Genomic DNA, 12,872 nt, shown 5'->3' on the forward strand with positions numbered 1-12,872 from the left:
CATTCCTATGATAGATAATCAATGATGGTAAATTATAAATGTGATTTACAAAGTGTGTTCAATCATACTGAATGCACTTAGGAAACAACATTTATAATTTGTCCTCATCAATTACCAATTGTAGAAGTACATGTAATAGATGTGAAATAAAAGAAATAACAAATTCATGCTTTAGGTTTTTCTTTCATAATATGGCGAATGTGTGTGTGTAACATGTATTTATGTGAAATAAAATATAGTGAATAAATAAAACAATTAACTGAAGTAACTAGTTTTATATTTTTAGTATGTACCTAATACTTGAAATGAGGGGTGTGTACATGTGTGTGTGGGCATGGGCTTGTGTAATTCTATGTATGTATATACATATGTGTGCGTGTATGTAAAAAATAAACAAAGTCAAGGCGAGGGGCATCGAAATATAGTTATGCCCAATATAAAAGCCGTTTAGAAGACGTTTGGGATAATCGAGGGGGAAAATTTTTGTTAATATCTAATAACGTGACGTTTCCTTCTTAAAAACTTATTTAAGACAAATTATCGGTATATTAATATCAGTTATTAATTAACTTATTAAAATCCATAGAAAAGCAATTTTTAACATTACGTTACCTTTCCTCCTGAATACCTGCCAAGAGCAAAGCTAGTATAAAAAGTAATTACTACTTAAACCGCTGTGAAAGATAAAAGGATAATCGAATATTAAAAAAAAAAAAGAGCTAATGTCCAAGGTAGATAACTCACAAAAAAGAGCTGATTTAACTCCCTTTAATCACATATTTGAACACTATGGTTAACGTTTGTTTTCTGCGTATTTATTGACCAACCATTGTAGTCTCTGATACAAAATTCGAGTAATATTTGTTTTACTAAATTTGATTAATAATTGTTTATGTGATGCTTTGTTGAAAGAATAATAGGTAAATTACCGAAACATCAGCAGATATTACTCTCTTCCTATCAGGTGCTAAAGGAACAACATCACGATGAATTCTTCAATGTACCCGGAGGGGAGAGAGGGATTAAGGTTCTTGAAGTTCTATGATGCAGAATGACTTAAACGTTTGTAAAACAATCTTTCAGGAGATTAGCCCATCAACCTGATTACTAACGCTAAGATGAAGGCATAAACCAGATGCACACAAGGGAAACAAGATAGACAGATGGCCATAAAGAGTAAGTCTTTTTCTGATGAAGAATGGACCACTCAATATGGGACAGTGATTTATGGTATCAGAGTAAAACAGATCCAGAGACACAAGACAATTTGGAGAAGGAAAATATTGAAACAACACATTCATAGAAGTACATGGTGGTGCATATATCAAGGAGATACAAACCTATAACATAAAAGATAATCAGATTTTCTATAAGAAAACCTTTTGCAAACCAAAGACCAGATCTGGTTCCAGCTAGATGGAAGATGATATGGTAGGGGATTGGTATGGTAGGACCATAAAAGCCACAAGATAGACTTGGAAGAAAAGGAGAGGAAGGACCAATATGATGTAGTATGATGTAGGTAGCTAATGATATTAGTTGTTAGGTAAACTTAGCACGAGAAGCGGAAAGTAAGAGGTTTCCCAGTGTCCTATGATTTAAAGAATAGAAGTATGAGATGTTCCAGACAACAAAGTAATGTCAGTGTGTATTAGGATACCATTTTGTGTGTCTGGTGGTCATTAAGAATTAATTAATGGCTTGAGAAACCCATGTAAAAAGATACTATTTGCAAAGTTAGTGTTAGTAATAAGTTCAACAAGGAATTTAGCATTCAGATAGGTGACCGTCAGAGCTTGGTTCTCAACCCTATCTTGTTTATTATTGTTCCCAAGACAATAACAGACAAGTTAAAGATAGGCGATACATAAGGAACTTCTGTATGCCAATGACTGAGTTCTCATAGCTGAATCTGTCAAAGGATTAGAGAAGAAATTCCAAATATGGAAACAAAACCTAGAATCAAGAAATCTTAAAATAAACTCAGAAAAGACAAAAGTTATAGTTGGCTGGAAGGGTCCATGCTCAATATAAAGAAAAGGATTAGGTAAGATACCTTATAATCTACCCATTTAAACTATGAGTGGATAAGAGGTGCTGTCGGGTCTGTAGGATCACAAACAGGGCATCCAGCCATAAAATATTGTCTCAGTAAAACCATACAACTCATGCCAGCATGGAAAAGTAGACTTGCATTTATGATGATTATAATAAAATATGAGCAGAGAGTGTAAAAAATGAATGATGGCTGCCAAAAAGGGGGAAAAATGAGGTGAATACACTCCATCAAATGTGTAATGTTAGTGTATATGAAAGGTGAAGCACAAATAAGCTTAGAACAAAAAAAAAAGAAACGAAAAAAAAACACGGTACGAGAAGAATTAGATTCAGTGTACCAGACAGAAAACTGACTTGGGGAGGACACGATACACTTGTGTAAAGAAGTGTCAAATGAAATTAACCTGTGGAAAAGGAAGACCAAGGAAGACACATGAAGTAGTAGTGAAGGTCAATCTTAGGAGACTGAACCTCATAAATGGGATGACGAAAGTGGAGAGATACTATGTTGGAGAAGACCCATACAATCTATTAAGCATGCAAAAAGTGATGTAAAATGATGATGATGATGTTGGCATACCTATTGAGATTATTTCAACAGATTTTTTTTTTATTGTGTTTACACTTATAATTTATGGTAAAAGGATTTTTAAAAAAAATAATTTTGGTAATCGAAGGGGGATTACTTCATATGAAACGAAAATTAGATGGATTTTAATATTTTAGCCTTTCCTAAAATTGAAGTTTTGAAATTATCAAACAGTTTGATTATGTTAAAAAATTTACGAATGATGAATTACTTCATTATATTTAAATTTATAATCTCAGTACCTATGACTAGGAAACCAATTTTATTTAAATCAAATAGTAATTTTTAAATTGAAGGAATATTATAAAAACTATAGTTCTTTATCCTTAAATTATATCAGAAATATGATTTTATACTAATTATCCAGTTATTGCCATTCAGTCATAAAGAAATTTTTTTTTTTTAATTAATTGCATATATAAAATAAAAAGGTAAATACAAATTAGAAATAGAATCAAGGATTGGAGGTGTTGATAAAATTTTACAAATAAAAACTTTGATTACAATAACATATTTTTATAATTTTCTTTGTTATAAAGTGTTTGCTTTTCCTTAGGTGGAGTTGTTCACCACTGTACAATCACTGACTTCATTCTCCTATTTTCTCACTCCAATAATGGTAATCTTCACACAATTTACTCAGGTCATTTAAGGAATATATTTATATTCAGCCCTATTTTATAACCTATAAATTCAACAATTCAATAAAATCTGTTTTGATGTCAAAATGCATAGGATTAAAAACTCCTGTTTCAGAATGTGGAGACAAAGTGATTCATTTGATACAATTATTATGGAGTATATGTTTCAATTAAGATTTTACTTTTCTTCTTTCACACATATGTCCTTTATGCTTGTCTTTACAAGTACACATAGTTTGAATATACAAGTTCTATATTTAATTTTGGATTAATTTTTAAAGAGATTTAATTGATGAACTTAAAGGTCACATATATATTCTTTAAATGATCCAAGCAAATTAGATGTAAGTTCCCACTCTTTAGAGTAAGAAAATAATCAAACTTTGTAAAAACATCATACATTCAATTTGATGATAATAAAAAGGAAGAATTGTGTTTTTCATAATATAAATTAGTTTCTTATGAAATCAACATGATTACTGAATGTTAAGTTTTAACAACATAAGCAGAATTTGTAAAAGCCAAAATTAAATTGAGCATTTGGGTTTTGATGATGATATAAATATAAAAGCGTACAAAAACAATAAATGCTTCATATAAAACTAACTGCATAATGGGAAATAAAATTAAAACACCCATACAAAATGAAGTATAGAAAAATTTTTAAATTGCATTAAGTTAAAAGTAAACTTTTTCCTGTAAGAAAACAAAAGTTTGATTACCAAATTAAGAGAACAATTAGCTGTAATTATTATGTAAAAGAGATCTAATTGCAACTTTTAGTTTAGCTAAGCTTAAGATATTGTAAATTGCAAATGAAACTTCTTGAAAATTTTGACAGTACAAGAAACTAGTGCTAAGATTTTGTAATTTTCTTTCTAAGGATATCACTTTCAATCTTGTAAAAATCTAAGTGTGTGTGCATGTGTGAAAGAATAAGAAAACATTTAGGAGAAACTAAAAATGGAAATGACATGGGTCACACCTGAAAGACATGTGTAAGTGTGAAGAGGGAACAAATGAATATATTCCTTTTGATAAAACGATGTTAATATTTTGATGACTATCACCTAGTGACTGGCAGTGACATGGGTAAAAATTTTACAAAAATCCTTTATGATAAATCAATGTGCAAGGGAGGAAGCTATATTTGTTACTAAATTCAAACTGAGTAAAATAAAATGTTATGAGATAAAATTTCAATTTAGCAATTTAAGTTATTGAATGAAATTAATATGTACTGAAAAGAAATAATTCATGATAATTTTTTTTCTTTTTAAATGCTCATTAGAAAATAGAAGAGACGTATCATTTAGGTTTAATGGGAGGTTATTAAAAAACTAAAGAAATCATTTGTGCTTAAAGCTACCTACTGATGTAGTAAAAGTATCAAAATCCCTTGTAAATTATATTCAAAGAATTCTGGATCACAAACGAAAGGAAATGTTGAATGACGATCTACAAACAGCAACATATTGAAGAGAAAATGGTAAAAATTAGCAAAACAGTAAAGTAGATAAAGTTTGGGAGCTTTCAAAATTCTTTCTAATTGTGAAATAAAATAAACAAAAAAAAAAGGGGAAAATATGTTTTAAATTAATTGCAAACCAAATTCAATAACAAGACATCAAAAATGTATAATTCTAGTAGAAATAATCACCACAAAACACTAAGGTAATGTATTAATATATTACTATCTTGACACCCCACTCACACTTTAAACTAAATGGACCTTAAGGCATTACTGACAGAATTGAAAGAAAAAATTAAAATCATAATTATCGAAACCAGTTCCTTTGGAGTTATTTTGCTACTTTTATGAAAATATCCAAAACAATTTTTTTTATTTAAGAAGGTATTTTTGTTTTGTTTTGCTTAGTTGGAAGTATCTCTTTTTTCAGATATTTCACTCATTCTTTTAAAACAAATTCTGAGAACCCGTTTTAAAAGCAAAAGCTAAATTCAGTTTGTTTCATCATTCTAAACTTTAAACAAATTGAACTATAGAACAAAATCACAAAACAAATGAAAAAAATAATCTTCATCAAATATATCATATATGTAACAGGGAAACCATTATCCAGACCTGAATAAGTCAAGTTATATAAGTTGTTGGGTTACCTGCTAACAATAATGATGAATTGGAAGACATAAAATAATAGAGAGAATCCATGGAAAGTAAACTCTAGAAACAATTCTGGTCGTTGCTAGAACAATCCTACTCTTTTCCTGAATCAAATTTTCAGAAATAGACCAGAATGCAATCCAAATGGACGGATGACAATTTTTAGTGAGAAGTTTAGACAGTGTCATGTGACAACTTGCTGGGGCAGCCTGCTGGAGCCTAGCAGCAGGTATAAAAAGGGGAATTTGACAAGACAGTCAGTCGGACGCTGGCACTCATTGATGCTGCATCGAAGAGGCCAGGGAATAGAAGAAAGAAGACATGCACCCAACACCAGAGCTGAAGACACCTCCGAAAGGCGGGGCCCCACCACATCAAAACGGTAGAGGAGTGGGGGCCGAAACCGGACGTGGTTCCTCCTGATGATGTCTTGAGCTAACTGGATCCTATAAAGGAGCTGTTGTGGTAGCAGACCATGAAACATGGTTGAAATTCCTCCATTGTTCTAACTTTCCTGTGCTAAGTTCATTTCGTTTCTATTTTTTTTTTTAAACTATTCCAAGTGTAAAATAAACAATGAGATAAATGGAGAAAAAGTTTGCAATCTTTTTCAGTAAAAAAAAAAAAAAAGATTATACTCTCCAAAAATAAAATAAGCATGAATAAACTTAAATGTATAAATTTAAATTTTCTGTAGTACGATACTATAAAATGAATATATATGTTTGTATGAGTGTATGTATTCACATGTATATAGTACTATATTTTTTTTCCCATTTGCAAATTGATTTTCTATATTAAAAGTATCAAAAATGTTACTATAAATCTGTATCTATGAAATGAAAATGTGAATAAAGAACAAATATGGAAGAATGCATGGATGTTAAACATGTAAAAAATAATATAAATCAATGCTTAAATATGTAAAGTTTCAGCACCTGTTAATGAGTTTGAAGTCAGCAGCAGAATGTATCCAAAATTTTGTAAATGAAACAAACTATTAAAAATGTCTTTCCACTCTTAAATAAAGTAATTAAAGGATATAGCATGGTGTAACATTATTCATAGACATTGGTGAAATAGCAAATGGAACGCTACTTTCAAGTCTGATATCCAATGATTAAGATTGCAGATTTCCAAAGTAGATTATTAATCATTGATGCTGTAATTATTGGGAGGAGAGTGCTAATAACATATGTACTGCAATATACTGGTTTTGATTTGATCACTATTACTCTGTTCCTTGAAAAATAACCCAGTAGTGTAGTCAAAAGAAATTATCATAGGTAGTTTTCAGAAAATTGAATCTGTAGTCCCTTTATGATTGTGTCTGGAACCATAATAATGTGCTTGGGATAAACATGAACATTGTAAATTTTCCACTTCTAGTCCAAGATTCTTTAAATTAGAGGATTCATGCCAAGACTAATACTGCCTGACCTTCATAACATGTCCCAGAAAATATCCGACCAATTGGAGCATATGCTCTATGGCTTCTTATGGAAGGGACAGGGTCTACTGGTCAGGAAGTTTGTTTGTTGTTAACACCTGATCCAAAGGAGATTAAAGATACTGTGGTCACTAATATGCAACCATGTGCTGAGGCTGACTCATCTGCAGAGATTCCTGGACAATGATAAGAGTGAACAAGTGTGGCCACCATCCATGTAGCATCTTTCTGCACTTGTCTCTTTGACTGTCTTGCAGTCCTGGGTCAAACACAGACCAGAATAGAGTATTTGGCAACTGAATGGTTGCCAGGTGCTCACTGCAGTCTACCAGCTGGACAATCTGGTCAATGGAAAACCAACTCCCAAATTCTATAGAAGGAGAGTGGTATGAGTGACAATGACCTGGGAGTGGTTCTAAGTGTCAACAAAGGAAGTCTTAGCAGTCTCTTCCTTTTGGAGAACTTTCAGGTTGGGGGTTTATGAACAATTTCCAAAGAGTGGCTTTGCTTGTTAATGATAATACAGGAATGGTCACATTGGAGCCCAAGACACATTCACAATGATGAAATTGCCTGGCACACACCCATTCAGTGCCCGAACATTGCTTATTCATGGGTTTATGTCAAACAGTTGTTATTGCATGCAGGACAGATCCGGCTATCAACTCAGTCTATCATGAAATCAATCCATGTCTTCCTTTGATAAGGAAGAGTGAGTAGTCTTCTTCTGCCTGGTGGTTATGGCTAAGGAAATTGTGTGGTAGATGTAGTTGAAAGCTTCAAGGAAAGCTTTTCCTCTCAGGCGAAGCCCTCATCAGTTTTTTCCACATACCATTTGAAGAGGAAGGTGAGAGTAGAGAGAGAGAGAGGTGCTACCCTCCAATAAATTTTATAAAAATTGGTGTAAGTGGTGAAACTGACATGAATAAAAGGGCCTACACTAATTATGTGGATATCAGCCAGTAGCAAGAACTAGGAGAAGGCACTTGCCTTTTGTGTGTCAAGGTAATCCAGGTTATATGTAAGATGTCCTTAATAACTCTATGTGGCTACCCACAACTATTTTGGAATTCCTTCTTGTTATTTTGATGTCCCACAATGCTATTGCAAATTACGGTTATCTAGTTATTATTACTATTAGTAGTAGTTTTAAAATATTATTTTGTTGCTCTCACCCTTTTACTCAATGTAAATACCCAACTGCTTAAATTATATTTGGTATTCTGCTTTTGTTCTGTCTCCAGCATCCTGGGCCCATATAGCAAGCAAAAGAAATTGTTGTTGTTGTTGCTATTTATATTCCTTACAATTTGAAGAAGAAGAAAATGCCAACAGGAAACAGCAGATAACTACATTTTCCCTGAAGTTACAAATGTAAATGAAAATATGATAATGTTGCATTGTACACTCTTCTACAGCACACACAAACACACATATACTCATATAAATACATATGACAATAAAAATAATTGAAATCTAAATTATAACTTCTTTACAATATTAAATAGGAGTTTAGTATTGTTCATTGGTGTTGGTTTGATTTAATTTATGTATGTCTCCACAAAGTGTAAAAATATAAGAGGAAACAACAGCAAAAAGAATTTGAAATTTGTCAATATGAGTTGTATATTTTTGTAAAAAATGCTTTTACTTTCTTCTACCAAATCAAAGAAAAGCATATTCATAAATTTTTTTTTCACTTTTTTCATGATATAGGTGTAGCCTTAAAACTTTAAGCAAAGTTAACTCTTGGCTGATGTTAGAAATTATTAAAATCAAACATCAATTTTAAAATAATAAAACTCTCAAGATTAAAAATTTCTTTTAGATAATTCTTATTAAATGCTAAATTTTGTATATTAATGTGTAATGCAATAAAAATTTTGTATGTTAAAGTGTAATGCAATAAAAATTCAATATAAACTAGTAATTTATGGCAAAGTAATGTTGTGCTATGTCTAAAAGCATACAGGGAACCAGTACAGACCAATGAAACACTAGTGACTTACAGTAATTAATGATATACTAGGACCCAGTAATACTAATGAAATCTATGGATGAAAGACATGCTATGCAATCACTAATTAACTAATGACACTTCGGCTGCTGAAGTGTATGATTCACTACAATGAAAACTGAAGCATCAAAGATCTTCTCAGAAATGAGAAAAATTGCAATTTTCAACGAAAGACAATTTACACATCTTTCAATAATTTTTGTAAAAATCAATTTCAAAACTTTGTTATAAATATTTCATAAATAAAAAAATGAAGATTTTAAAAATAATGATCAAAACTGATGAAAGAGTCTTCCAAGTTAAATGAATAATATCAATTCCATTCACTGACAAATTAAATCTAAAAATTAAATTAAACCATAAATCCAAGCAACAAAAGGTGAAAAAAAGTAATACTAATAAAAAAGAAAGTTAAATGAAAACAGCAATGAATAGAATATTACTTGTGTTGGGCGAATTGAAGTGAAGTGATAGAATTCCAGTAAAAAAGAATGAGAAAATAATTTCTTCATATAAAAGAATGAAGAAATTACTTAAAGGTTAATGAGATGTAAATTATTTGTCTATAATGCATTTCATTAGTTAATAAAAACAACAAAATTAGAAAAATCATTGACAGATCCATTTTTGATAAGGACCCGTAACAGTAGGTTGAGGATCTATAGATTGAGTGATCACGGTGTCTGTTGTTCGAGTTACAGTATGTTTAATCGCTGTCTCCCACATATACTTGTACTGAGCAGGGCTCTCTGCCACTGTTGTCTCTTCCTTTTTACGCCTTTTCTTACTTCCAGGTTTCAACTCCTCACTTGGAAGGGGAATGTTTTTATTTGTCTCTTCTTTCATCTTTTGTAGTCGTTTCTGACGCTGTAATTCAAGCTTACGTTCGTTCTCATACCAGCCATGGTAACGTAAATTCATACTTTTGTGTTGATAAAATACTAGGCTAATTCGTGTTGGTGAAAATCTGTTAGGATTCAGAAGAGCAGTTGTTGCATGCAACTCTCGTTTAGCAACTTCAAATAGCACAGAACCATGTGTTAATGCAATAGCAACACCTCCAATATCTGGATCTCTGAAGTTTTGTTCATTGAACTCAAGCTCAGAGCTGATTAGTTCGGTACTGTTGGCATTCAAATGGCCAAGAGAGTCTGCCATTGATCCATCAGCTGGTAAAAATGGCGTACTTAATGATGGCGTTGAAGTGAGGTTTTTAGAATTTGAAGGAGAATAAGATGAAACACTAGTTTGGCATAAATTACTATTGACTTTATCAAAAATATCTTTCCTATCAAAATTAGAACTAAGAGATGATAGTCTGGAATGTTGGTCTTTTGATAAATCTAATGGTATATTAGCATTTGAACATGAATTTCTAGATAGATGGTTAGAAAAATTTACAGCATTCTGATTGGCAGCACCCATAACAGCAGCTGATAATTCTGTATTTGGAGCTGGCTTTCTTGGAGTTGATATATTCACACCAGCTTGTGACTGGGGTGAAACTGTTCGGGATTTTTCTACAGCAGTCTGGCTCCGAATCATAACTGCTTCAGATAACAAGTGTAGAGGAGACTCAAAGTCATCTGATGTTAAACTAGATGCAGAGAAGGGACGCTTACTGTCTTTAACATTAGAGTTAACAAAAGGGACATTACATACTGATCCTGTTGGCAATAAGACATCAGTTGACATTTTCTTTAGACCCTCATAGGTTTTAGGGAGATCAATGTTTCTAAACTGCTGATGCAATGAAGGATCTAACAGACCATCTTTGCCAATAGCTGCTGATTGGCTAGTCAGCATTTTTATAGCTTCAGAATCACCATCCTTCAGAAAATTTGCTGGAGGGAATGTACCATGAGAATATAAATATTTACAAAACTGATTGTACGTGTTTTCATTATTTGACTGTGCATTTGTTGGGGGTTTTAAAGGAGCAGCATTATTCACTGACTGATCATTTGAATTTTTGTTACTCTCTTCTACTGACCCAACTTTAAATGATGATGATTGTGCTAGTGGTGTTGATGATGAAGAAGATAATGATGTATTTAATGATGATGAGGATGATGGTGATGACAATGATGCTTGAGGTGGTGCTGTTGATGATAATGCCGATGCTGCAGATGATGGTGATGGTGATGATGATGACGATATATTATTTACTGTGCTGTTCTGTAATAAGTTAATTTTATTAACGATGTTCTTATATCCAGAGATATTTGCCATGGCATTCTGAGGAAGATTAGAACAAAGGTTAGATTTAGCATTGGTAGCAGCTTGAGACATAAGATTTGCATTCTTTGAATTCAAAAAAGTTGCTTTTCTAGGTGAACTCATACGAGAATTGACTCTTTTGTTAGAAGGACTATCTTTCTTATTCTTCCCTTTACGTTTAGGTGTTACTGGAGAAGCGCGAACATGTGCATACTTGGGATAGTTTGAGAGAATCTCAACGCATCCTTTCTTCAATTTATCTTCAAAGTTTTTATCTTTGAGATCCAAAATATAAAGGGGCAAAACATGTAGTTGTTCTTCAGCTGGTTTTTCTAGAGGTCCATGTTTTGTCAAAGTTACAACCTATTAAATATAATTGAAGAAAAATTATTACTGATGATATATATAAAGAAAGAAAGGAGTAACAATATATATTTTATAGAAACTAATTTATTCTCAATTTTGAAATAGATATATTACAAAAGACTCAATTTGCCTCTTATGTTTTTCATTATATTTTTAACTATAGATGAAAAACTAAATAAGATTTCAAAACAGATATTTTATTTTAAATCAAAATGAAATATATTTCTTTTAAAAGGAATATTTCTAGGTATGTTATTTAAATGTCTTTGCTTATTACCTATTTTAGCCCCAATTGGCTCCACTTTAAGAGAAATCTTCCATTTTGGCATTGATACTCAATTATTGGGTGTAATTAAAAACTGTTGCATATCAAAATTGAATATTATACAAAATAGAGGGAGAATTCACAAAAAAAACAAAAGATGAGGACAGGTGCTGTAGACAACAAACAGATGTATTAGTTTAATGTTTCGAGTCTACGCTCTTCCACAGAAAGGAACACAGAAAGAAACAAGGAGAGAAAATAAAGAATGTGTAGTGGCTAGTGACCTATCTATTATACAAAATAGTTATTCTAATTTAATAAAATATATTTTCCTATATATTTTACATATCTTTTACATGAAAACTTCAAACTTTTAATATGATTACCATTTTTAGACAGTAAGCTTCATCTTTAGTTATAATTTTTTTTTTTTAACACTTACAATATAATGTTTCTCTTAGTTCAAACTCTGATCATCATCAGATGTAATACCTGTCGGAATTCAAACAAGGAATCTTTATTTCTAAACTATGGATAAATAATGCTGTTATCCACTTGGCCACTAATGCATGTAAATATTAAAATAATTTGAAGATGGTGATGATATTTACCACAGTGCATCCATTGTTCATATTGTGTAAATCTTTATGTGAATGGGCACAAAAGTCCACACAGGCAGTCACACCAGAAAATGGCCGTGAAGGTTTTGAATTTTCATCCCGATAACCAAGGCGACATTCATAACCACTGTCTTCAAAAAATACCTGTTTTAATGAAAAGATAAAGGAAGTTGTTTTGTCATTAAATAATTAAACCCTACATATTGTTTATATCCTTTGAAAACATTTTTAAGAGTAATTTATAAAAATAAATTTATTCATAACTCATTTTCCTAAAATATGTACCAATTAATCTCAAAAACCTTTACACATATAAGTATAGAAAATCAATCAAATTGAGTAATTCAGCTCATATCAATAGCTATTGCAAAATTTGATATTTTTTTACTTCTTATAACATACTGCTTTTGAATATATCTTCAAAAGGAATCATTCAAAGCTATTGCGTCATGGTGAGATAACAATGACAATCAAAATGGCCACATTGTTATTGCACATATCATGTCCAATCACATTGTGAT

The 12,872-nt window shown here is 31.5% G+C and overlaps 1 protein-coding gene across 3 annotated transcripts in view; it reads right to left on the minus strand.

Annotated features, from left to right (window-relative positions):
• Nucleotides 1-3,169: 3,169 nt before the first annotated feature.
• Nucleotides 3,170-12,872, minus strand: part of LOC106871070 (uncharacterized) — a 91,095-nt gene continuing 81,392 nt past the window's right edge. For all 3 annotated transcript variants that reach the window (XM_089362859.1, XM_014917341.3, XM_014917342.3), the window contains exons 10-11: nucleotides 12,343-12,495; nucleotides 3,170-11,463 (exon numbers count right to left, since the gene is read on the minus strand). In XM_089362859.1, the coding sequence (XP_089218985.1) occupies nucleotides 9,490-11,463; nucleotides 12,343-12,495 (2,127 nt within the window). In that variant the 3' untranslated portion in view covers nucleotides 3,170-9,489. The remainder of the gene's footprint in view (nucleotides 11,464-12,342; nucleotides 12,496-12,872) is intronic.

This window comes from Octopus bimaculoides, chromosome 1 (genome assembly GCF_046866305.1).
Source record: "Octopus bimaculoides isolate indiv1 chromosome 1, ASM4686630v1, whole genome shotgun sequence".
NCBI classification, from domain to species: Eukaryota; Metazoa; Mollusca; class Cephalopoda; order Octopoda; family Octopodidae; genus Octopus; species Octopus bimaculoides.